General features: G+C 33.4%; 1 protein-coding gene and 1 long non-coding RNA gene across 6 annotated transcripts in view; one reads left to right on the top strand and one right to left on the bottom strand.

Moving 5' to 3' along the window:
- The first annotated feature begins 4,110 nt into the window (after positions 1 to 4,110).
- On the top strand, positions 4,111 to 15,777 carry LOC136025433 (uncharacterized). Its single transcript, XM_065701465.1, has 2 exons — positions 4,111 to 4,238; positions 15,334 to 15,777. Exons 1-2 carry the CDS (start codon positions 4,230 to 4,232, stop codon positions 15,628 to 15,630), a joined length of 306 nt encoding a protein of 101 aa, XP_065557537.1. The 5' UTR covers positions 4,111 to 4,229; the 3' UTR covers positions 15,631 to 15,777.
- Positions 15,778 to 17,607: 1,830 nt separating this feature from the next.
- Positions 17,608 to 27,847, bottom strand: part of LOC136025434 (uncharacterized) — a 41,231-nt gene continuing 30,991 nt past the window's right edge. For 4 of the 5 annotated variants that reach the window (XR_010617095.1, XR_010617098.1, XR_010617094.1 and 1 more), the window contains one exon: positions 17,608 to 23,947. This is a non-coding gene — a long non-coding RNA (uncharacterized LOC136025434). The other variant, XR_010617097.1, reaches the window with a different exon arrangement.

Consider the following 27,847-nt stretch of genomic DNA (forward strand, 5'->3'; position numbering starts at 1 on the left):
TATAACTGATCGATCTGAAGTTTTGATCTCGATTAAAGAAGCGGTTTTTCAAGATGTTATACTTAGCAACCCCTCATATTACAGGCCCCTTAGAGGTGGAAATGAGGTAAATAGTTAAAAAAAACTGCTTTTTTTTACCTCATATCTGGCAATACGGTACTTTATTTGATATAAAAGGATCCTTTAGCCGCGGGACTCCGGCAAATAATGACCTGCCCACTTTACCCCCCTCTACCCCATTCCGTGAAGGGGAAAATTGATACTGGGGTACGGAAAACTTGATTTCTGACGTCGGATTCGGATTCACCCTGCTTGATTTGATAGAAAGCGATCACTTCAACCCAAAAATACGTCCAAATAGAAATTCTGATCCCCCCTTATTTCCCCCCTTCAAGGGGGGGGGGTCTTAGGTAGTTGTGCAAGGGGGATTCGGAGGGATTTTTTTGTGTGATTAAGTTGATTTTTCTTAACATTTTGGTGTAAAAAAAAAAATTCGGTTGTAATTTCCCCGAGGTCAAACCGTAGTTTTCATCCACTACTTGATCTTTTAGAGATTCAGACACGAAACTGCTCGCACGATCAGTTTAAAAATAATTTCGTCATAAAATTATAAGATTAACCTCGTTTTCATGAAAAATTAATCATATAATTAAACTTGCTTGCTAGATCTTCATCTTCAGAATGTGTTTTCTTTTTTTATTTTTTTGGCAGATTTGTTGTATTCTCTTTCTTGTGAGCCCGTCGATTTAGGGTATGGTGTCTGGGCTTCAATGATAGGGATATGATATGGCAACTTACAACATTAATTTATGTTAAGCAGTAATTTTTTTTAACTGCCCATGTCCACTCCCCACTCAAAAAAATTCTTAATTTTAGTTTTGGTACTAATTAAATAGCGAATGGCCCAATGGGGCTTTCGCGTGATAAATCTGTCTATCTATTTATTTTAACTATATAGCTAACTTGGTTGAAGCTAAATGAATGAAAGAGTTAAAAGCAATTTAGGCCAGGAACAGATCCATGGGTTCGGGGGGGATGACCCTTCCCCCAAGATATTTCTTGCGCCAGTATTCTGTTCTTTTTCTTTTTTTTAATCTTTTTTAAACAAACTTTTTAATTTGGTGCCCACCTCGAGTCACATTGACGCACTTGGTCCAATGGCCCCCTTACCCGAGAATTTGCTCTTGATCTGCTAGAGATTCAGAGATGAAACTAGCTTCATATTACCATAGGAAAAATAGCTAGGTGTTGGGAGTTGGTTTTATTGTTAGGAGCGCGGGGGTGGCGGGGCGGGGATGGCACCGGAAAATCTTCAAGCTGGTGCCCTTGTTATTACTAATCTAACTGTAGCATTTCATTAAAAAAAATTTTCTTATAAATTCTATGTGTTTTAAAATTTATGTGATTTTTTTAAAAAATTTAAAGGAATGAAACATTACATTTTTTGGTTACAAATCATACAATGTAAGGCTATTAAAGGCTAGTATTAAGGACTAGTAAGGGATAATGCCCCTTACTCTCAAGCCCCACCCTTCCGAGACACTGATTTTTTTTTTAGTTTACAATTCAAACAAGGAGTAAAACATACTTTCAGGAAGGGGTAAATTGATCTTCCTTCTAGTTTACATTTCAGATAAAGAAGGGGGAGATGTACAAGCCCAAGATATTACATTAATATCATTTCATCAGAATTCTCCTGCTAAAAACAAAACTTCAAATGGCTACTACATTGCCAGCTGTAAGATGGATGGAACATGAAATCAAATAAACATTCTACAGGCATATGATTGTAAGAGAAAGGTATATAAGTAGAAAATGCAACTGTTTTACATTACAATATTAACACTTTGTGATAATGTGCATTAAATTATTTCAATATGAAATATCTATTCACACTAATATATTCTATTTTTCTCTATCATTATTAGACTTGTATGGTTTTCGAAGAAATTAGGGACTTTAAATATATTTGGGAATTAAACCCTGCCACGATACGGGTGGGGTTTACAATAAACATTGTAATATAAATACTTTCCTTTTTGAAAAAAAAAAATCAGCTTTGACAGTGGGGTACATGACCCATTCCATGTTTTGGTTCTTGTTCCGATTAAAGAATCCTCGAAAAAAGGAGTGTTTGACACAAGTAAAACCAAATATTCCTTTACTTGTCGTGGAACGTCTTTAAAACATTTTCTAGCTGCCAAAGCAACAAGGCAGGACCCCCAGATTTCCAAGTGCTGCTCAGATATTCCGCAGCAACCAGGCGTGCGATTAGTTTTCAGTGTCTTTATAGAAAATGTTGGGAACCTGTAGCGGATCAAGAGCCTGCTTTACAATTCTCTATCTCTTGTAAGAACAGTTGTATTTCCACTCTTAGAAATTAGAGGTTTCTCCATTAATTTTTTTTTATCCAACTCTAAAGAAACAAAAAATAAAAATTAGTCTGGTCTACTCATTTAAAAAGTCTCAATGAAGCCATAGTAATTTACTCATCAAAGAATCTGCTCGCGTCTGTTGTTAATACGCATTTTACTACTATAGGAAAATATTATTGGCTTTCAAAAAGGTTTCTTTGTCATTTTACATCAGCACTAACCAGATTTACACTAACGAACTGGTCTGACTAAAGCGTTATCTACCCCCCGCTATCATTACACTCAAATCATATTGGCGCCCCTGGTCCAGTGCCCCCCCAAGATTTTTCTCTAGATCCGCCACTGCTCTATCCTTATTGAACATATTTCTTAGACATCTTTTTTGCACTGTCTCTAATATGCCCAAAAATTTAATCACATGCCGTCCCATAGATATGGGCGAAAAATTAAGAACTTGCAATAAGTTGTTTTTGGAGGTGAGGTAGGCTGCCTGCTTGGAGACAAGATAAAGGATTCTATCCTTATTGAACTTATTTCTTGTTATTGAACTTATATTTATCCTTATTTCTTAGGCATCTTTTTTGCACTGCCTCTAACATGTCCGAAAATTCATCGAATATACCAGAATGTCAAAAAGGACAGCAATAGTCTAAAATATGACTTACAGGTAAGAGGAGAATCCTCATAGAATGCAACTAGAGACAATTATATTTTTAGTGACCTTAAAGAGAAAAAACGTGGAATTTGCTTGTCTTAAAGTATCATATACTATATATACTAAAATATCATATACTATCTTATACTATAGTAATCCCATTTTAAATCGCTTGAGATATTACCAGTTTCTTAGAACTAATTTACACTTTTAGCAAGGAGTAATGCGGGTGCAAGAAGAGGGAATATTAACGAAACAAATAGATAAAAATGTTAATTTTAAAGCGGTTGACTGTCATAGCATTAGTTAAAGCTTTTTTCAATATTTGTTTCAGGATATCCATTAGGCTCTTTATAACATTTCAAAACAAGTTTCTAAGACAGTTATATTATCAAAATTTTCCGTCTCTCCGAGAAATCGCATTACAAGAAATAAAATTGGGTCTAAAAGGGCTCCCTGGGGTGCAACATTATACATTAGAAGATTAGAAAAGGATCAGAAAATACATTTAGATAATTAACAACTTGTGTTCTATTAGAAAGAAATGGTCTAATTGTTCTAATTAAATAGAGGTCAACTTGAAAGCAATTGAAAAGTTTTATACCAATGAATTGCGGTTGATTAAATCAAATGCTTTACACAAGTCCAGTACTATAATGTTCAGACACTTGTTGTGTTTTTCATGTTTGTTGCACATCGTGTCCATAGGGTGAACAAGATAGTGGGTGGTTGATGTAGGCATAACAATCAATTTGAGTTTGATGTAGATAAAGCCAATCATTTGAGCTCAAATGTCATTTCTTAATATTCTTTTAGCAGCCAAGGTATATCGTCTTTTTTTTCTTCCTTCCTAATTTGACTCATTTTTTTTTATTGACTTGTTTGCGTTAGTTTAAATTTGATCATGTAGCCTACGGGATTACTTTATGTCAAAAGTGTGCTAAATAAGCAGGTAAATTATTTCAGTAACCTGTATATTCGATGATGTTTTGCCAATAGACTCATTCACAATTGAGGAAGAATGTATTGTCGTGTTTCAGGTTTTTACCCTGGTGTTCAGATTTGCCTGGAGAAATGCTAATTGTTCAGTAACACGACTTAAAATTTGTAACCTAAATTTTTTTACTTATAAAAGAGGGATTCTTTCCAGTGCTTATCAGTTAAGATTTTGGAGTCACTTAGGTCTTATTATATAAGAGATGGAATACGTAAGTAAATTTGTTTCTAGTCAGTTCAATTCGAACCGGATCTGTGTCCAAAAATATTATAGCACTACGATATCAGTAACATCACGTAGTTTATTGTACAAAACTAAGAATAAAGAGCACCCCATACTAATTGTAACCGAAACAATAAGAAATTTTTGTTTTTAGAACAACATATAAATTAAGGGGATTAGCTTTTCTTGGTAAAAAAAAAAAATCCAAATTCACTCATTTTAGTGTTATCCGTAAAAGGTTATTAGTATTAAAAGTTTGCGTAATTTTAGAAAAAGAACCAAAAACACCATATAAAAAGGGAGGCTATTTAATGGAAATATCTACATTAAATTCATCATGTACCCCCCCCCCCCCAAAGAAAGGAAATTTTTCAATTTTTCAGAGAATACTGCATATTGAGTAATTCGAATTGTTGCATTACACGACTAAAAGATCTATCACTTAATTTCATAACGTTACATATAAGGGAATTCTTTTCAATATTATCTCAGTTCAGTTTTAGGAGCCACAAACTTTTTAATTTTTCAGAGAAACTTTGTGAGGATGCCTGTTCACAATCTTGGTCACAAATTTCTTAGTTTGTTTTTATGGCGGAAAGAAGGTTTAGCCAAAATATTTTCATCAATATGGTTAGCATAAAATGTCAGAAGGAGGCTCACGATGGAATTTGTTGAGCTATGAAAATAAAAAAGGAGCATTTCGCTAAAATAAATCAACTATAAGCTACCAAGATAAACAAAGAAAAAATAAAAATAAAATAGAAAATAGTACCATTTTGAGGTAAATCATAGTTCTGTAAAGCAGCAATTTCTGCTAATTTGTTGTACAAAACAAAAATTGTAGACCGAATGTAGTCAAATGGTATCTATTAGAAACTTTAAGATAGCCAGTCAACTCATTACCATCGAAAATTTATGTGTAAAGTATTCTACCCTCAGAGAGCATTTTACCACACGGTTGTAAATTCATCCTAAGCATATCAAATAAAAAACTTCTTTTTTTTTTCAAGTTAAAGTGAATAGCAGCATTTATAATTGAAGCGAACAAATATTATTATGCACATGGGTTACTCCGTATCAACATACATTATTCCGTGTATGAGAGGGTTGCAACCTCATCAGCCCCTCGCTCTTTGCATTGAAGTTTAACAGTACTTTAAACAACCTTTTTATTTCAATCAAAAAGCGCTTGTGTTTGAGCAGTAGTTCTTAAAGAACTAGGATTAAAAAAAATAGCATAAAGAGGTTGAAAATCCCTCATACACGGATTAACTTCTGTTGCTTTTAAGTTGTATTGTCACTTTTCACTTTCATTGCAAAAGGCGTTTTTATGTTTAATTTCTGTTAAATTTTAAAAGTGTGGCCTATCTAGGATATCTCTAAATGTCAAGAGGGCTACTGCCACCTCAAACCCAATCTTTAAGTTAATTTAAACTTTTTTACAGCAGTTTAAAAAAAAAACAGCTCCTTCATGCAAGCTTTTCAAAATTATGATTATCCAAAATAAAGTATGATTTAGTGAGATCATCAAAAATAAACAGTTATTTTCAAAGATTCCCTCTTTACACTCTGCCAATAAGCTCCAATATTCTTTAAATCCTTTCTCATTATCTCTTACCAGCTCATTCAATGACAACCTGCTTTCTTTTGGCCGGAGATCTCGATAGCCAAGAAGGGCGTTTTTTGGCAACCTGTCATCATTCATCAGCAAAAAATGTTCTAGACGTTTCATCCTTTTTCTCATTATAACCGTAGAAACCGGGACAGAAACACATTTTTGTACAGCTTACTGTGGAAAATGCAGCCAGTTAGAGGGTTACCCAATATAATTCTTTAACAGTTCCTTAGGAAAGCATTTGACAAATCCTCCTCTGTTTTCCGAAGCGCCCACATTCCAGAACCATAGTTGACCAATGTCATCACTATAGTTTCCAATAAGCTAATCTTGCTTTGCTGACTTATCTTCTTATTCTTCCACACTTTTTTCAATTGTGAAAAAACCCTGGTCCTTAGCTACTGCACTTTTAACATCTTCACTGGATCCATCACCTTTACTAATGCAACTACCCAGGAAACTGAAGCTATCTGCTTGGTCGATACCCAGTATCAATACCCAATATCGTTACCGAACATCACCTATTTACTTTCATTTATTCAAAGGCCAAGCAACTTAGTCTTTTTAATATTAATTTTCAAACCTATTCTTGAAAACATAGATGGTCATTGCTCCTTCAAAACATAGATTCTCCTTTTCTACAGCCCGTGAGAACGAGCTAAATAACTCTTAAACGTTTTCAATTAGACAAGGATCCAAAATACTTTTTGCTAAAACTTTCAAAAATAATGATACAACTTAAGGCAATTGATGCTGCTGATTATGAATACAATCAGTGAACAATTGGGCCTGTTGCTGATGATTTTGAAACTTGGTTTTGTTCTTCTTCTTTGCTCTATAGATTAAAAAAAAATAGCATTCATGTATTGGGCGAGTAACGGATGGTTTTGCTCTCAAACTGGAAAAATACCGCTATGTTCTCGGTAATAAATATATCAACTCAGATGTGTATGCAAGTAATCTTGAAGATAAACACCTTCACATACTTAAATAAGATTAATGATAACATAAACAAAAAAAATTGGCACACTCTTCTGATAACAACCGTTAAGTCATGTTATATACTAATTGATAAGACATACTAGCTCAAAATATACAATTTGTTCATCTGAGCCTGAGAAAAAACTTTAAAAATTGTAGAACTACAAGAATCAATTGTAGAGCACAGAAGAAGTACTCGAACATTTCCCACCAAAGCCACAAAGTAAACCTCACGGTCTATTTCTGGTAGCTGAACAATTTCATGTACAGAGGTTGCACGAGTAGCACTCAGGGGCCATATCATCTTGGAATACCTTGAGGATGAACAGAGCTGGCCTAACCTCGCCAACCTGGAAAGTTCAGTCAAACATTGATGATGTAGAAACAACGGCTTTGATCGGTTCGCTTGCAAAAAATGTTCAACTGGAGGTAAACGCACTTAGCACGGTACTGGCAAGGCACTCAGAGGCAGCGTTGGAAGATGGCAAATATTTGAGCTCGCACTTTCGAGGATATAAAGGCAATCGCAAGTCATCAAGAGAAGTAAAGAGGTTTGGATCTTTAACGTATGTGGTGACAATGATCTTCTTGTAAATAAAAAGAAAGCTTACTTGCACAGAAGGATCGAGCCTTGGCATCTCTAAATTTCCTACCGAGTCCATTAACAAAAAATACACCTTATACAAGCAAATTTTAAAGATGGATAGAGATTATTACCAAAAGCCTATAGATTATGCTATCTTTTTCGTCAATTTTTAAGAATGATAATTGAAAGGCAAAGACGGACAATTTTGGAAAAAAGAACATTCAACTCTACTCAATTTCTTTTGGATTGATCTATTATTTAACTATTTTAAAGCAGTTTGGAATACTTTACAGATTTCAAGGGAATTTTTGTCAGTTGAGATTTACTTTCAGGAAATTGGAAAAAATGGAAATGTTTGCACCCGTTTGTCAACTACAATTCGTTGATTGTTGTATTCAGCATGATCGATTACATCAAATTGCATTTTCAAGCCCTATGTTGCTTGCTTAGCAAAACCTTAAATATAAACATTTCACTCTTACGGCTGCGATTACCAGTTGGCAGTCAAGTTTTGATCGCTCCTTACTTACTTTTTTTTACCACGAACTGTTTGATAAACAGTACATAGAAAAGGGATTATTTTATTTAGATCTAAATTTAATAAAAACAGCCTTTTAAACTGAAAGTAGAGAGCAATATTAAAACTTAAAACAGAAAGAAAGAATTCCGTATATGAGGGATACTGTACCCCCTGTAGCCCCTCACTCTGTACAATGAACCTGAACTAGTGCTTAACTGAATAGAAATTATGCCTCAAGGATGGAAGAACTCATGATGCAATTCCCCTTTAAACAATAAAATTCTTTATAGAATTGAATTTTTATGAATGCAATCGATAAATAAAACACTTGCAATTTCCTGTTGACTACAGTTGCTGCACTTACAAATGCAGTCAGTAAAGCACTGTCAACTTTAGATTTAAGTGCCAGAAGAAAAAAAGAGTGGAGACAGTCCAATTAAATATAGAAGAATATGAATAATAAACCAAACATATTATTTATGGTATTTTCCTTTTATATAGTTAAAAAACGGAAAATTGCAAATTCTATAAAATTCTTTATAGAATTGAATTTTTATGAATGCAATCGATAAATAAAACACTTGCAATTTCCTGTGGACTACAGTTGCTGCACTTACAAATGCAGTCAGTAAAGCACTGTCAACTTTAGATTTAAGTGCCAGAAGGAAAAAAGAGTGGAGACAGTCCAATTAAATATAGAAGAATATGAATAATAAACCAAACATATTATTTATGGTATTTTCCTTTTATATAGTTAAAAAACGGAAAATTGCAAATTCTATAAAATTCTTTATAGAATTGAATTTTTATGAATGCAATCGATAAATAAAACACTTGCAATTTCCTGTGGACTACAGTTACTGCACTTACAAATGCAGTCAGTAAAGCACTGTCAACTTTAGATTTAAGTGCCAGAAGAAAAAAAGAGTGGAGACAGTCCAATTAAATATAGAAGAATATGAATAATAAACCAAACATATTATTTATGGTATTTTCCTTTTATATAGTTAAAAAACGGAAAATTGCAAATTCTATAAAATTCTTTGTAGAATTGAATTTTTATGAATGCAATCGATAAATAAAACACTTGCAATTTCCTGTGGACTACAGTTACTGCACTTACAAATGCAGTCAGTAAAGCACTGTCAACTTTAGATTTAAGTGCCAGAAGAAAAAAAGAGTGGAGACAGTCCAATTAAATATAGAAGAATATGAATAATAAACCAAACATATTATTTATGGTATTTTCCTTTTATATAGTTAAAAAACGGAAAATTGCAAATTCTATAAAATTCTTTATAGAATTGAATTTTTATGAATGCAATCGATAAATAAAACACTTGCAATTTCCTGTGGACTACAGTTACTGCACTTACAAATGCAGTCAGTAAAGCACTGTCAACTTTAGATTTAAGTGCCAGAAGAAAAAAAGAGTGGAGACAGTCCAATTAAATATAGAAGAATATGAATAATAAACCAAACATATTATTTATGGTATTTTCCTTTTATATAGTTAAAAAACGGAAAATTGCAAATTCTATAAAATTCTTTATAGAATTGAATTTTTATGAATGCAATCGATAAATAAAACACTTGCAATTTCCTGTGGACTACAGTTACTGCACTTACAAATGCAGTCAGTAAAGCACTGTCAACTTTAGATTTAAGTGCCAGAAGAAAAAAAGAGTGGAGACAGTCCAATTAAATATAGAAGAATATGAATAATAAACCAAACATATTATTTATGGTATTTTCCTTTTATATAGTTAAAAAACGGAAAATTGCAAATTCTATAAAATTCTTTATAGAATTGAATTTTTATGAATGCAATCGATAAATAAAACACTTGCAATTTCCTGTTGACTACAGTTGCTGCACTTACAAATGCAGTCAGTAAAGCACTGTCAACTTTATATTTAAGTGCCAGAAGGAAAAAAGAGTGGAGACAGTCCAATTAAATATAGAAGAATATGAATAATAAACCAAACATATTATTTTATGGTATTTTCCTTTTATATCGTTAAAAAACGAAAAATTGCTGTCACTGTCTCCTTTTTTTAAGTTACGCAGATGTTTTTGGCTCGAAACTTCTTATAAATAATATTAATGATAATGAATTTTATACTTACAAGCGACTTGCTATAGACAAACACTTTCCTTTACTTAGTTTTTTTTTTACCACTAAATATCTAACATGAAACCCTAAATGCTTTAATGTATTCTCTAGTTGCACGCCAACTTTTAGGGGGAGGTCAATTAATACTCTAATCGGGAAAAGAAATGCCTTGAGCATCAAATAGCTCATTTTGCGAGTCTCAGCATAGGTGGCTGACATTCCCAAGGACAAGGGGTCAATCAGCAAATTTTCCCAGCACCGTGAGCTTCCGAAGTAATTCCGGTAAAAATTGATATGGATCTAAGATGTAATAACTAATTATTAAGCAAAACGGTGTCTATTTAATGTAGGTACGGTATAAATAATGTGCATCCTGTGTCCACAGAGATTTCAATCAAGGCAGTTACCACAACAGGAAACTTTCAAAGCTTCTTTTAAGCTGATTTTTAATGTTTTACAAGCAGGTATACTAGAATAGTCTTAAGGAATGCTCTTTCCTGAACTTTAAAAATAAAATTGTGCTTCGTTAAATCAAAAAAAAAGAAAAAAAGGCTTCTAATGATGTAAGTATCACTAAATCTTTATATCTTTGACACAATAAGAAGAAGTTAAATGCTTTTCAAAGATTTCTGAGAAAGTATGTTTTTACTTTTAGCGTTCCGTCGTTTATTCAGATCTCTTATCAATTATACAAGTATGGCAACACTGACCAGAAATTCTGAATAGTTTGCCCAAACAAACTGAAAAAGCTGGTAATGAACGAGATAGGGCGATTGTTTAAGGTATTGACGAACCATAGTTAAAGGAGGGAAATGACATGCCAAGCCTATATTTTTTTTTTTAGTTTAAGGGGATAATAGGTTTCACTATTAGTACTACTACTAACAAATCACTGTAAAAAAAAGCCGAGTCAGACCGAAACAGCTACACACGGTTTTTGTTCACCCCACTATTATTGAAGACTTATTCCTCCCGTAAAGTTCTGATTTATATTAATTCCTTCCTTATGACATATTCCTGTTAAATTAAGGAGCCACCTGTTTTTCACTTGGCCTCAGTTGGGTGGCCAACGAGAACGATGTTTCTTAATTTGTTATCCTTTATCCATAAAAAAAAACAACAGTTTTTTGGCTGAAAGTAAGGCGCAAACTTAAAGTGAACGGACCTCATCCCATATATGAGGGGGGCTACTTCCTCCTCATCCTCTTGCTTGTTATGCAGAAGTTTTTAATACTTTAAAAAAGCTTCTTATTCCAATATAATGGTACATGTGTTTCAGCAGTCATCCTTAAATAATTGTGAATCAAACTTTAGCGTAGAGAGCGAGGGGCTGGAGAGGAGACAGCCCCCCTCTTATATGAAACAATTTCTGTTCGTTTTAAATTTTAATGTTGTGCCCTACTTTCAGTTAAAAATACTCGTCTTTTATATTTGATTTCTGATCGTTTTGGAATCGTACCCAGGTCTAAACAAAATATGATGTGGGGTATAGCCCAAAAACCCTCAATTTCTTGGTGATAATTACATATATCAATTATTATAGATCGTTTAGTAGCTTCCAGGTTTTTTAGTTATTTGGCTTAAGAATTAAAATGTTAGATTGCAATTAAAGTTTTGGACAAAATTTGATTAAGCAACTTGAAATTTTCCAAGAAAAGATGTTTTGTTGAACACGTCTTTAACGATACTTTAATAAAGAATTTTGCATGGACAGAAAGTGGTATTATTCTTAATTTGGAAGGACATTCTGAGGGACCTTTTATCTTCTACGCGGCTGAAGTGGTCGTAAGCTCTACAATATCGTTCTCTGATGTTTCAATATGGTACATTGTATAAACATGTTTAAATACATTAATAAATTGTATATAAACAGGAAGGGAAAATTACCATATAAAACCACCGAAAACAAAACTCCTGATAGTAATTGCCAAACCCTTCTCTGAATATTTTTTTTTTATTGTTTATTTTCACCATGGAATTTTGTAGAAAGAGTTGCCGTAAAACTGCGTAAAGAGCTCATTCGACATGCATTTGAAATTTCTAGTGCCTTTTTTAAGAGATAAAAGTGACCGGAGTGCCACCTGCTCCCCTCCCACGCCCATTAGTTCCCCAAGAACATCCAATCAAAATTTTGAGATAGTCATTTTGCTGTCCATCGTTAAAACGTCCAGAAACTATGTCTTTGGGGATGTCATCTCCCCACAGTCCTCAGGGCAAGGGCTGTAAGTTATTCACAAAATGCTCTTAGCTGGCACAGAACGTTAAGGGGAGCGTTGTTCTGAATCAAAACACGTTACGTGCACACAGGCTGTCAAAAGGGCGCAACTCAGGAATAAATCAGGGTCTTAAGTTGGAACTTCCAGGAAATGATGAGGGGGGGATCAAATGACTAAAAAGGCAGTATTTGCACACTACTTCTACTGCTGCTACTACCAATACTGCTCCTATTGCACTACTACTACTGCTGCTACTACAACTACTGCTTTTGTAGTGACTACTAAGGCTGCGGATATTGAGGCAAAAATTTGTGGAAATATTTAGGGGAAAGATGAACTAAATCAAAACATACTGTGTGCACGCATATTGTCAAAAGGGCGTGCCAGAATTATCTTAGGAACAGCTTACCGAATCAAACTAAAACTTCTAGAGAATGATGAAGGGGATGTTCAACTGACCAAAGGGCAATATGTGCATACTACTACTTCCTCTACTAATGCAATTACTATTACTGCTACCACTACTACTAATATGATACTAATAGTACTAGGGCTAAGGGTATGAAGGTGAATATTTAAGAAAATATAAAGGAGAAAGTTGAACTAAACCAGAACACACTATTTGCATGCGGGTTCTAAAAAGGGTGTTTTTCCTAAAAGTCGATGATTTTCTATTAAATAAATTTAAAAATAATAACACTTAAAAAGTATTTTATTTTCAGTAAAGTGCAAATTGGGTGCTGGTCTTTAGAAAGGTATTGGGGAAGTCAGCCCTACCTCTCTTAGTTTCTGCTCGTTTTAAGTTTGAATACGTTAATTATTGTAGTTTCTGTTCCTTTTGGGTTTCATTTATTTATTGATAGTAATTTGTGGTAGTTCTACCCTTGGAAAATTATTTAGCTCTAATTCTGTTCATTTTGTTTTATCATAGCTCTTTACTTTCTTTGAAAGAAGTGGATTTTTTTTAGAAATTGATCAACATAACACGTGAATTCTTTTGATGTATTTACTATTATTAAAATTCCTTTTTTATGGTTTCGATTACTATTGGTCCAAGCTTCTCCATACTTAAAGTTGGGTGCGAAGAACTGTATGGAAAAGTGTGCTTTTCCATCTGTGCTTTCCGTCTTTTCAATCTAAATTTCATTATAGCCCTAGGAAGTGTGATAGAATAGAACAACATTTTTCGCACAGCTTTTTGTTAGACATACGGTCAGTCAAACGGTTAACTAAAACTATTGGTGGACAATTCTCTGAAAAACATCTAGCAAATCTTCCTCAGCTTTTCGATGAGTCCGCACTTCAGAACTATACTTTGTCACTATCACAACCTTAGCATCCAATATTCTAATCTTAGTCCGCAGACTTATCCTGCTATTTTTTCAAGCTTTTCCTATCTCCTTTCAAACGGAGGTCTAGAGGAGTAGAAATCAATAACCCCACTTTATTCCCTGGATTTTTTTTTGTTTTCGATTTTAATATGGGTGCTGCAGTGTGATAGTGTCAGTCTTATTCTAGACAATCTTTTTCTGTGTAATATAAGAGATGATATTCGCAAACTTACCAAGACTAGAGGAGTAAAGGGGAAGAGGGGATTGTAAGTGCCCTCAGTAAATTTGTCGGAGGGCAAGGGCCTCAAAAAAAAAACTCACTTTGAAAACTATTGACGATCCTATGAATAATTTTTAATAATCAGCCCTCCTCCTGTTAAGTATTTTGGAGGGTTGTATTTTTTTTTTCATCGAAGATAATCATTTTTAAATCATCGTAACACGGTTATTCATTTTAAAACTAAAAAATACGAAATGAGGAAAAAATAATATAACTATATATATATATATATATATATATATATATATATATATATATATATATATATATATATATATATATATATATATATATATATATATTTGCCCTTTTAATACATAGAAAATTATTTATTTGGGATAACTAAACTTTGTTTTGAAAAGTTTTCTCAAGATTTGCTCTTTTTTTAAAGCACTGCCGTACCAAAGGTACTTTCTGATTTAAGTTTTCGTATTTGACAGGGTGGAAGCCCTCTTTCCATTTAGGGCAACCTTAAGTAGACTATTAAAACCGAACAAAAATCAAGTAAAAAAGAAAAAAATTTCCAAATGTAAGTAAAGAAGGAAGTTAAAACTTAACATAAGCAAAAATTGGCAGCCTGCCCCCTCAACCCTCCGGTGTGTATTCCAGCTAAGGATGGAATTTTTGTCCCAATTTTTTGAGAGCCGTTGCTTAAGAACAAAGACCGTTGAATTGGAATAAAAATGCTGCCAAAGCCCTATAAAACTTTAAAGTAAGGAGCGGGGCTTAAGGAGGAGGCGGCCACCCTCGTATAAGATGTATTTTCGGCTCATATTAAGTTTCCGCGTCTCTCTGTACTTTCGTTTCAAAAAAAAAACTTTTCTTTTTCTTTTAATTGTTATTCAAGATCTAAAGAGTTGCAATTTTCTTTTTCATCAAAAGTTGTATATCTCAAATGATTAACTAAATCACGACTTGACTGGCTTATGAAGAAGGAAAATAGCCTTAAAGTTAAAACAAATTATTACTAGCAGCAAAATTTTTATCCATAAAGAAGCTTTCAAAACGTCTTGTTGATCGAAAAAAAGCTTCCAGCTTTCAGATGTTTATAGAAGTCTATCTTGAATTTTAAGACATTTTTAGTTAGCACTTAGTTTATGTCCTGATTTAATTATCTATTTTAACTCCTTTATTTCTAAAAAATATGATTCATTTAACTTATGCCAAGCTCCGCAAGATACCTATAGACACTGGAATCCTATTTATTGATTAATGTTTTAATCGTGATATCATGAGTTCAAGATTAACAATCTTCAAAATTTACTTGCATAAAAATTATTTATTTACATAAATATTATAATTAGTATATAAAATATTAAAACTATAATTATTAAAATTAAGGGTTAGTAAAATTAAAAGTAATAAAAATTACTAAAACGTAATAATATTAAAATCAAAAATTATTTGTATGTACAATTCTAAATATATGTCTTTCGTAGGTTCTTCTAATGTGGTTTTCTATTGTTGTCACACTGGTAACAGGAGCACCTACGGAACAAACTCTTACTAGAGTTCAAGATGTAAACTCTAGTACAGTTCACGATAAGCAACAAATTAGTCAAAAACCACCAGAATCGATTTCCTACGGCGGGCAGAAACGAGACCCTTTTGAGAAGAAAGCAACAGTAGAGGAGGACCTTCATAGTGGCGAGACTTTGTTTGTCTATACCGATGTTCTCTATGAGCATCCGACCTATTTATATTCTGATCCATATTCCTCTCCTTACTGGGGATAAGAAAATTTTTGATAAGGGGTTTATGTGAATTTATTTCTAACTTATTTCAATTAAATACCTTATGCTGCAAAATCAATTGGTTAGTTGTGCTTTTGCTGTTCGTAGCTTGCTATTTTTTCCTTTTTCGTAATAAATACTGACAATTCATTTGACAATACTTTTGTTTTCTTTTTGATAAACATGATATAAATGTTGCAAGTAAGTAGTTCAGTTCTGATAAGCGATACCCATTGACTGAAAAGTAAAGTCTTTCCAAAAAGTATTTTTTTCCTAAAAACCTGTTAAATCTATAATTGAGTCACGCTTAAAGGAGAGCTAAACTATTTTATTGCTAAAAAAAACTGAAATTTATTTTTCTACGAGATTTTATTCTACCAATTTTTCATTCTGGCTATTTTTTCATGAAAAGATATCCCTAATTTTTTCAATTTTTTGATAAACTAAGAAAAACATCTAAAAAATATTGACGCTACAACAGCAACCCATATCGCATTTAACTTGTTTTTATTACTTCGTTTACGAGTAAATTTAATATAATAATGGAAAATCAGAAGCAGTATATCTCATAATTATTATCAGTTCCCTTCTGCAAGCATTAAACAACAACTTGAAGTTTCTGATTTGAAAAACAAACCCAGCGCCCTAACAAGGGTGAAACTAGAGCAAAATATTGGGGGGGGGGGATATGACAAGGGTGCCAATGAGCAAAATCTTGGGGGGGGGCAATGTGACAAGTGTGCAAATGAGCAAAATATTGTGGGGGGTAACGTGACAAAAATGCCGATAATTGACCAAATTGACAAATTTATTCTAAAAATGAGGGGAAAAAAGAAAAAATAGAGGGAAATAGGGCCTCCTCAACCCTCTGAATCCACCGGTGACACCTAAAAACTGTAATAGTTTAAATCGTAGCCACATCTTTTCATTGTGTGCATGGAGCGTCCTTCATGGAAATCCTTTTTAAAAACGCCAAAATATGGATATCCGAGCATAAAATTCACTCATTTTATTACATCAACGCCCTTTAAAAAAACAACAAAAACACTCATCTAAAAGCAAAATTTGTGGTAACTGTCGTTTATAATGCTGTAATGATAAATAATAGTGCCGAAAATAGCTAGTGTTTTTTGTTTATCTGTAATTGGATAAAATACCTCCCCCCGGAAACTTCCCTCTTCGCTGAATATCCATCCAAATTTCCTTTTACTTCCCATGACAAATTCTATACTTAAACAATGGAGATATTACGAAGCTTAGAGCCCTATCCACAGGGACTATGGGGGTTCATGTTATCCCGGAGGCATAATTATTAGACCTTTCAACTATATTCAATTAAATGGCAACCTAATTTTCATCTAAGGAAAATAGGGGCTTGATCTAAGGAAATAGGGGCAGTCCACTTGAGCACTCTTGCGATTTCTATAGCCCTTGGCTCCATATGATAACCCATGGGACAAAAAAAGTAATTGACACAGATCCCTGAGCTTTTTTCGCTAAAAAATACAGAATTCCATATTTTTATCGATAGAAGCTTGAAACCTCTACAGTAGGGTTGTTTGATATGCCGAATCTTATGGTATGATTAATACGCCTCGACTTTCTAGTGGTATTTCTCTCCTTTTTCAAAAGTCAGGTAAATTTTCTCAGGATCTTAGCTTTTGATGGGTAACATTAATCTTAATGAATTTTATACATTTAGAATCAGCACAAAAAGCCAATTCTTTCCATGTGTCATTTGTTATAAAAATTCCGTTTCTAAGTTACAGTTACTACGTTACCACAAACTGTTTGATAAACATTTTCACAATGTTGTAAATAAATGTTTAAAACCTCTACAATAGATTTCTCATACATGCTGAATCCGCTTGTATAATTTTTATCAAAATCACTCACCGCCTTTTGAGTTATTTTTTACTTTTTCGAAAGTTAGGCATGTTTTCTCAGGCTCGTAACTTTTGATTTTCTAAACTTCACGAGTTCGTTACCAATATTTATGTAATATATAAAATTAATAAACATAAAACCCATATAAGCGTCGATAAAGTGCTCATGAATAGTCCACCATATCACCTTTCCGCCTTCTGTGCTGGAATGATTGAAATCTTTCATGCTACAAAAGAAAACATCCTCTAAATCACAAACAACTCAACTAATACCGTTATTCGGGGTTCATCTAAATGAAGGAATATTAGAGATTAATTCCTACCCTCAACCCCTTTCTATATTTGTCTTAAGGCTCAGGGAGATTTAGAAAATTTACTTGCATCAAAATATGCTCTTTCAGGTTCTGCCTGATGAAGTTAAGTGATGGGTTAAAATCAAATGAGCCTGAAGTAATATGTAACTCCCTTTCGGAACATTTCGGAACGTCCCTTATTAATGCTTGTTTTAAGCAAGAAAAGTTCCCCACTTGTCTTAAATCACAAGGATAACTCCTGTGTTTGAGGGTAGTAGCAAGAATGATTTGGGGAACTATAGACCAATTTCATTATTACCTGTTGTTTCACGAGTTTTAGAAAAATGTATTAATATTAAAATTGATGAGCTTTTTGAATGTCATAAACTTCTACATCCAAATCAGTTTGGTTTCAGGAAGAGTAGAACAACAGAAATGGCAATTTCATTTAGTACTACTATAATTAATGATGCTCTTGATAAAAAGCTTAGGGTAGCTGGTATATTTTTGGACTTAATTAAGGCGCTGACGCTGTTGACCATGGAATATTATTTTAAAAATGTGAATTTTATGGATTAAGGGGTGCTACATTGGGTTTGCTTTGCAGTTATTTAAAAAAAAGACAGCAGAATGTCAATTTACAAGGATTTTTGTCTAGTAAAAATATTGTTAATTGGCGGGTTCCCCGAGTATCCGTACTGGGTCCACCTCTGTTTTATATTTTTATTAATGATCTGCCGCATGTTGTGAAAGCTCTGCCCAGAATTGACGACTTTGATGACAACGGTCCGAGCAAGACCCAGGTTACTATGCCCTTATTTGCTGATGATACAACCTTGGTGTGTGTTGCCCCTACGGAACAGCTACTCATGTCATCGATAAAAGCAGCAATGAGCAAGATATATACATTCACCAAATTTAGCAAAATGCTCTGTCGTCCATCTTGGCCGCCAAAATCCGATGTACTCATACAAAATGAAAGGTATCGACCTGACAAAATCTACCTGTGAAAAGGACCTAGGTGTAATTCTGAGCTTGGACCTCAAACCAGAAAAGCATATCGGCCTGGTTGTGCGTAAAGCGTCGAATACTCTCTGGCTACTCAGTCAATCCCTACGATACCTTGACAATCACTCAAAGATATCAGCATACACAAGCTACGTCAGGCCACAGCTTGAATACGCCACTGTCATCTGGTCGCCATATCTCAAAAAGGATATTGACAGAATAGAACGGGTCCAGAAACGCCTTGTAAAAGGACTTCAAGGATTCAGAAACCTTCCGTATAACGAAGCTCTAAGAAGGCTCGCTCTCTATAAACTTGAGACAAGAAGAACGATCTTAGACTTAAAAACCCTCTTCAAGATAGTTCATGAGAATTTTGGGAACGTAAAAGACAAACTTGTTCGAAAAATTCCCCAAAGCAACACAAGATCGCACAGTCTGCAATTGGAGCCCGTGAAGATGAAGATTGCAAGATCTAATTCTTACCATCATTCGTTCATACCCCGGGTCATCAGGATCTGGAACAAACAACCATTCCCAGTAGAAAAGATTAAATCACTGGAAGCGTTCTCCAACAGCCTAAACATAAACATACTATATCTCGAGACTTTTAACGTAGGACGACTTTAAATGGAAATCGTGCCGCAGTCGATCCGCTCTTCGCCCTGCCATAACATTTTTCTTTTAAAAAGGTGTCAGTTGTATAGAAATTTTGTATTGAGAGGTATGAGGAATAAAGTTATTTATTTATTTATTCATGCATGGCTTAAAATAAACCACCTTGAACTGAATATAGATAAGTCAAATTTTGTTATTTTCTCTCGATCTCCAAATTTTTACCCTTGGTTTAGGGAAATGATTTCGGAGCGGGAAATTATTAAACGAACAAGGTTCACCAAATACCTCAGAATCAATGTTGAATAGTCTCATTCTCAATATTCTCTCATTCTCCATATTCTCTCTTGATTTTCCTTGAATCTAGCACAGTTTTGTAACCTTCGTGTATGTTGTGCTATTGATTAAGAAATGTTTATTTCTACTCGAAGATACTCGACGATTATTACATTTCAAGAAAGTATCCTGTTTTTGCCGTTCTCCCTAATTAATTTATGGTCACCCTTTTGGTAGGGGTTCGTAATGTCCTGCAAACCCTGAGCTTAGTGAAGCCTATCAACAGATGCAGTTTTGGTTCAGCTTGTATGAAACCGGTAGGCCTAAAATAGGTATAGTGAAAGAAATCAAATACACGAAACGAAAATTGACAAAAATGTTAGCTCAGAATCGGGCTCGTATTATAAAAGAAAACAAAAAACAAAAAAGAATAACAGAAAACAGCTCGAATTAAATTAAACCCCTTCCTGATTTGTACAAAATAATAGAAGCGATAAGCGATCCGATCATCACCACACAAGCCCTTCAAATAAGGTGTGAAGTGAGTACCAAGCCTCTGATTTTCGCATACCCAATACTCAGCGTGAACATATTTTCGGAAATGAACTCGACAAAAGCTCTCCAAGCCAACAGAAAGTCTATATTTGATTGTCTCAATATCCAGCGTCTATGATGCCGTGAATAAAGTAAAAAAAAAAACATCAAAAGGAGATGATAATATCTATGGCTGGCATCTTGCGAACGGCAATATGATGTTCCTTGATAAGTTAACCCTATTGTATTAAATGATTTTTTCACGTGGCCTAGTACTTGATTCGTTTTTTTTGGTGGTATCATCACTACTATTATCAAGAAGGGAAAATATCCAACACACTTCAGCTCAAATAGACCAATTACTGGAGCTCTGTTGTTGGAATTTGTTGTTGATGAAATAAACCGAGTGTGTTGCACAGCCAGCAACCAGTTATGATTCAAAAAGGGCACTAGTAGAGAGCATGTGGATCACCTAATTTGTAAAATTGTCCTGGAGTTTGAGCGGCCTGGCGAGTGTGGTGTATTTACGTGTTTAGGTGTAAATCAAGATGTAGACTTTGACCTTCATAGTCAGCTGTTGTTGAGTACGCATAATCGGGGTCCTAACAAGTTGTTTGTCCTCACTTTCCATAATTTGTGACAAAAACTTGAAGTGAAGATTAAAATTAGTCTATCCATTGAAACCAAAATTTTCCTCCGCTGTCACCTAAGTTCAAAAAGGAATCCGTCTAGGAGCCATCTTTTCACCACTTTTATTCAGCTGCAGTGCGTTTGAACCTAAGCAGATGGTTAAATCTAGTTTTTTCATTACGGTCTAGATTTATCTTTATTGAATTATGCTGAGGATTTTTTAATTTTAAGTCACTCTTTTTCCCGTTTTTAAGATAATTTTTCTGCACTGAAACGTTCATATGACAGAATTGGCCTCCATTTCAATTACGATAAAATTTGGGTTCTTGTTTTCAATCGTAAAGAAAGTAAAATTGGCCCAGATGCAAAAATATGTGACAAGACAGTATGACCTACATCCTGTATAATGTATTTTTGGCAACCTATTGGCTATGACACTAGGTCGATACGTACTTTGTTAGTAGATGACTTTGCTAGGAAAGAACAAAAAGCTAACATAGTGTTTTAGGATTCATAAAGTTCGTAGAGTCCTAAAATTCGAGTCCATGGTTATATGTTATATCACATGATCGTTATATCCCATATACTAGCACTCTATCTATCTATAGCACTCTATACTAGCATCTACGAGCATTTTATCCATTTTGGACCTCTTTATTAGTTAATAATAAACGTCCAACATGTTCTGGGTTTTTCCAATTTTTCATCCACCTATCTCCCTGGATTAGTAGCCAGCAATAATTAACAACCAGTGATTAGTAGCCATTACAATATACCCAACCCGTAAACCGTTGTGAAGAAAATATTAGAGAAGGAGTTTAATACGAAATGAATCGTGGGATACTTTATGATATTAGTGTCTTTTTGTTGCTTTGTGCGTTTTTCTTTTATTTGTTTTATCCGTGTTTATTACTCGACTAGTGATGTATATTTTCTAGTGGAAAATGAAGTTCATTCATTCACTCAAATATTTTAAATATGTCCAAATACATATGGTCTAATGTCTCCCTGCAAATTAAGTAAAACGTCAGTCCAAAAAAGCAATTTCTCCTAAATCACTTTCTTCCTTGTAAGGCTCTGGACTTAACATTCTCGAATCAATATTAATGCGGACAGAGTTATAGATTTAATCCTATCTTTTTATTTTTTATATTGAAATTTGAAAACACATCCACATGAATCACGAAACTGACAGACTGTTTGAATTACCCTTCCTCCATACCTATCTATCTTAGTTCTGCCCTAGGATGGAAGACTTTCTACCAACAAGTGAAATGAATCATTTTTATAAAATTCTGAAAAGGTTATGCCAGCTTTGCCTCTCGCTGAGAGTATCTGTCTTGGCTTTACTACAATTAGCCATGGTTTTCGAGTTTTTCATCACTTCCACGAAGTTAATTTTAATTCAAAATCAACGGACTTTGTTACCTTGGATACTTTTGTTAAGGGTAACTCATCTAGTAGATAACTTGATTAAAAATAGATTTTCAAGACTGGTGTTTGATATCACAGCTGGTTTATACCCGTGCCCTATCCCTTTTCAATAAGATTCTAATTAAAAATGTACAAAAAAAAGCATTTTCCAATTTTAAACTTTGAAAGTCACGTTTATTTTGGTGAAAAGATCTTTTTTTGCTCCATCTTCAATCTACTTTAGTGGTCCATCCCAAGTCGGAGAGATTATTTTATTCTAATATGGGGTTAAAGAATATTGTCCTAAATATGCATGGCATCAATTTGATAGGCACATTCATTTCCATCTTGTCCCTAAAAATTAAAATAACTGACTTGAACTTATTTGGCACTTACTTATTCGTTTGTTGTGACGAAAATTGTTTACACTGTTTGAAATATCTTAATATAAAGCAAACCAAACACCAAGGCCTGCGGGTTTAACAAACATCTACAGACTCAACCCATTCAATTTTCTTTTTAGCGTTTAAAAAACACCCATTTATGCTACAACTGAATATCACGAATAAAATTTTCAGAAAGCAAGATATTCAGAGTACAAAATAAAACCGCTCTATCATTACTTCCCTGTTGTAAAATATTTGCCTATCCTGTACGGCGTATTCTTCAGTCACCATAATATCCATTTATCAAAAATTAATCAGTAAAAAGTAAATTTATTAAAAAGTAATAAAACTCTAATTTTGCGAAACCACTTTTTTAATTCAGAATATTTTCACCTAACGAGAATGAAAAATTTTGTTAAATGCTTTTGTACTGAAACTCTTTGACAAGATTCATGGACTTCAAACTCTTTGGGGATAGGGTCTATTAAGAAATTATTTATACATTAAATAAAAGTTTATTACTTCACTGATATGTTCCATTAGGAATTTAATTAAACTAGAACATTTAATACAAAAAACATATCAGTAGTCTTTTGTATAATTAATTAAAAAAAAACTTTTTCTCCACAAGAAGATTTTCAAAGAAAAGTAAAGAGCTACATTAAACCAAAAATGAGCAGAAATAAAGTTAAATAGTCTTCTACTATAAAACTGCCACGAATCACCATCAATAATCAAATGAAACAAAAAACGAACAGAAATTACAAGAAATAACTAAATCAAAATCAAAACCAGCAGAAACTAAAATGAAAAAGGCTGACGCCCCACATGCCTTTTAAAGAACAGCACATAATTTGCACTCAGCTACGCATATAATTTGCACAGTCCGTCCTACAGTCAGAACTTACCCCTCGACATAATTTATACCCCTCATCATAATTCCAAACCCACCCTTTTCAGCCAAAATGAACATTTAATCTTGCGTTCATTACACAAGGGCTTTTCCAGAATTATTAGCAAGCAGAAAAAGGCACCATAATACTTGAGATGGATTCAGCACTATAATAAAATTAGAGAAATTTTAAGCGATTTTTACACGTATGAAGAATTAACTCCCAATCCCAAAGGGAGATTACTGGCTTAGATGCAAAAGATGAAATCAAAGATCAGTCTTGTAAATGGTTTTATCCATGGGACTGTCCGGCTCTGATTTTTATGGTCTTCCTAAATATTCACTATCCCTGAAATTCTCTTCGGCCACTTGCTTCTTCATTTAAATCTCCTAAAGAAAAGAAAGAAAGATTTTTGTCAGTTGCATGTCATCCACTTGTTCAGATTAAAAAGGCTTATAGCAAAAACTGTATTAATTTTATTTCCAAAGTGAACCAAGCTGTGGTCTCAGATACAAGAAACAGTAGTTATGATATAGAATCAATGTATACCAATTGTGACCCCAAAAGGCCGATTACAATCTGAAGGAGATGCTTAATTCTAACGCATTCATCACTGATAAATTTACATTTTCGATTCAGACTCATTTTTTCACTTACAATTCTTCGTAATAGCACATCTTTTTTATTTTAGTAAAAGAGGTTCTTTTTACAGAAAAAATGAGCTTCTGATAGGTACCTCCAAATCACCGACAGAAGCTGACCTCATAATAAAAACTTGGAAAAACCCGCTATTTCAGAGAGTTTTAATAAGCATAAATTTTAGAATCGTTTCAACGAAGAAACTTTTTATTTGTGGAAACATGGGGGAAATCTCTTGAATATTTAATTTGTTTGCTTAATTTCATGGATCTAAAACTTGAATTTGACAAAGAATTGGAGATGAATAGTTGTCTCCAAATTCTAAAAGTCTTGGTACACCGGTAACACATGTTTTAAATTTGAGGTTTTCAAAAATCCTACAGGTAGTGAGACGTATTTAAATTATGCTTCTAATCATTCTTCTGCTGAGAACAGAGTGGTAATAATTCCTTTAGTTGATAGAGGTATACGCTAAGTTCGCCATGTATTCTTGAATCAGAGCTTCACCATCTCAAACATTTCTTGTTTGGAAATGGGTACTGTATCATCTTAATAAATCTTGTGATTAATAAGCGCATTAAAAAGATGGCAAAAAAATAAAGGAGATAACTCAAATCAAAAGAAAATCAGCTTATCTTGGTCTTTCTTGTATAAAAAGAGTCTTTGCCCTCTATTCCACCTATGACTAATTAGGAATTTCCAATGTTATAAACGAATTGAAAAGAAATCCTGAATATTACTATTTGTTGGGAAAGAAACTTACTGATTTTACAGAAATCTGTCAAAAGACAAAAAGAAAGAAGAAAAGCATTACAATTTACAATAACTGCTCAAATACGAAGCTCAGAACAAAAAGTGATGACTTTACCACATATATCTTGGAGAAATATTAAAATAGACAAGCAAACATATCAAAGTACGAAATTTTATTTAACTATTTTCATATATTGTTTTCAACACTAGACGTCTGGGAGAGAGGGAGAGATTCAGTCTCCTAGCTCCCCCTACCATAAGTCTCACATGGGATTCAGTATCATCCTTTCAGATGGACTGTCGCAATTCTCTCCGATAAATGGATGAAATTGATCAGTGGCTTTTTAGCGGTTGCAAATTTTCAAACAAGTAAAAAATAAAACAAATATTCAAGCCAAACTTAAAAACAACAAAAATTACTAGAAACAAAAGTTTATCTACTATTGCCCCCCCCTCCAGTTGCCGTTAAAGTTTCAAGGCACATTGGGTCATTTGCGTTTAATGAGAACTATATGTATTTAGAACGTTCTGCTTGATTTTTTCAAACTATCGATGAAAAATAAAAATAAATAACTATAATAATCAAGATGACTGGGAAGAGCTGATAAATATTTGACATATAATGATATTAATTGCTTAAGAATCAGCAATCCAACATTTTATTTCACTGTAACTATATTTATTTTTTAATGAAGTGAAATTGAAAAAAAACATCCAAATAATTAATTTATTGAAAAAGAACGATAAGAATTTGGATTATGAAGATTTAGGATTTTAATATGACAGCGTTTTTCTTTTGGTTAGTCAATGAAAAAAAAAATTGTTTTCATTTATTTTAGACTACATATAAATTCTACCATATCAATTAACGTGAGTAGCAGATTTTCTCCACACTAATAGTAAAGCAGCAGTCAATACTTGTTTGCACCTTAGAAGTTTTTAGAATCGAATCTTGAGATTTATGAATATTTGCCAAAACGATCGCAAACTTAAATGTGCCAAACATATACTTTTGATAGACTGAGACATCAGCTCCTTTTTAGATGCTTCTAACTAGAAAATTTGTCATAAATAAAGGATAGTATGGATGTGATAAGATAAACAAAATTAAATTTAGCAACATAAAATACGATCAATAATCAATACCACTTGACAATTTGAAAGAAATCTTAGACTATTTTTGAAACAATTTTAAAGAGTTGCTCATAATTATTATAGAAACAGACGCAATAAGTACAATTATTAACAATAGTAATTATAAGTAATCAATGACCCCAGCTTAAATGTGCCAAACGTTGATTTTTGATGGAGAGATACATGAGCTTCTTCTTAGCTACTGCACACTAGAAAAATGGGTATATTTTAGGATATTCTGGATATGATAAAATAAACAAAATTAAATTTTGCAATATAAAATACGATCAATAATCAATACCACTTGACAATTTGAAAGACACTTGCTCATAACTATTATAGAAACAGACACAATAAGTACTATTTTTAGCAATAGCAATTGTAATAATTCCTTACAATTGCTAATAATAACAAATATTTTAAGAATAAATAAATTCTTGCATATAAGTAAGAAAGCCTTATTTATCACACTCTAAAGAGACAATGTTTTACTTTATCTGCGCCCTTATATGGATTAAATAAAAAAAAACAAGTTTTTTTTAACTGAAAGTAAGGAGCGACATTAAAACTTAAAACGAACAGAAATTACTCCGTGTATGAAAGGGGCTGTTCCTCCCTCAACGTCCCGCTCTTTACACTAAAGTTTTACTCTTTCTCTCAATTCTACTTTATTAAACAGTAAATAACTTTAGTGTAAAGAGCGGGACGTTGAGGGAGGAACAGCCCCTTTCATACAACGGAGTAATTTCTGTTCATTTTAAGTTTTAATATCACTCCTTACTTTTAGTTAAAAAAACTTGTTTGTTTTTATTTAATTTCTGAACGTTTTTGAATTAATGCATGTTTTTATTTTGGCTCTCCACAAAAGAATAATTAAACGAAATTTGCGTAATAATTTTTTTTTTTGCTAAATGGCTTTCTCTTAGTTTTGATCAGACGATTTTGAGAAAAAGGGTGGGAGAGGAGGCCTAGTTGCCCTCCAATTTTTTGGTTACTTAAAAAGGCAACTAGAATTTTTAATTTTTAGCGAACGTTTTTGTTAGTAAAAAATATACATAACTTACAAATTAACTTACGTAACGAACTTCTATATTCGTATATTTTTATTATGTATTTGAGGGGGTTTGCCCTCTCATTAATACCTCACTCTTTACACTAAAGCTTTAATTTTGTCCCAATTCTTTAAGATTGACCCCTGAGTCACAAAGGCTGTAGAATAAATAGTTGAAATTACTGAAAATACTTTAGCGTAAAGAGCGAGCTATTAAAAAGAGATGGACCCCCCATATGCGTAATAATCTCTGTTTGTTTTAAGTTTTAATGCAGGTCCCTACTTTCAGTTGAAAAAACTTTTTCATGTTTATTTTTTCATTGTTTTTTTTTTAATAATGCTAGAAAATCCTGCGCCCCCTTTATGGAATTTCTCTTCTCCCATGACAAATTCCTACAAGGGAAGATCCTCCCACATAGCCAACTCCCCTCACACCCCCCTCCAACCAAAAAATCATCCTGAAAAGGTCTGTACACTTCCAAATAATCATTACATTATGTAAACGGTGGTCGAAGTTTGTAACTTGCAGCCCCTCCCCTGGAGACTGTGGGGGAGTAAGTCAGCCCAAAGACACAGTTATTATGTTTTTCGACTATGCTGAACAAAATGGCTATCTCAAAATTTTGATCCGTTGACTTTGGGAAAAAATGAGCGTGGGAGGGGGCCTAGGTGCCCTCCAATTTTTTCGGTCACTTAAAAAGGGCACTAGAAC

This window comes from Artemia franciscana, chromosome 3 (assembly GCF_032884065.1).
Source record: "Artemia franciscana chromosome 3, ASM3288406v1, whole genome shotgun sequence".
Classification (NCBI taxonomy): domain Eukaryota; kingdom Metazoa; phylum Arthropoda; class Branchiopoda; order Anostraca; family Artemiidae; genus Artemia; species Artemia franciscana.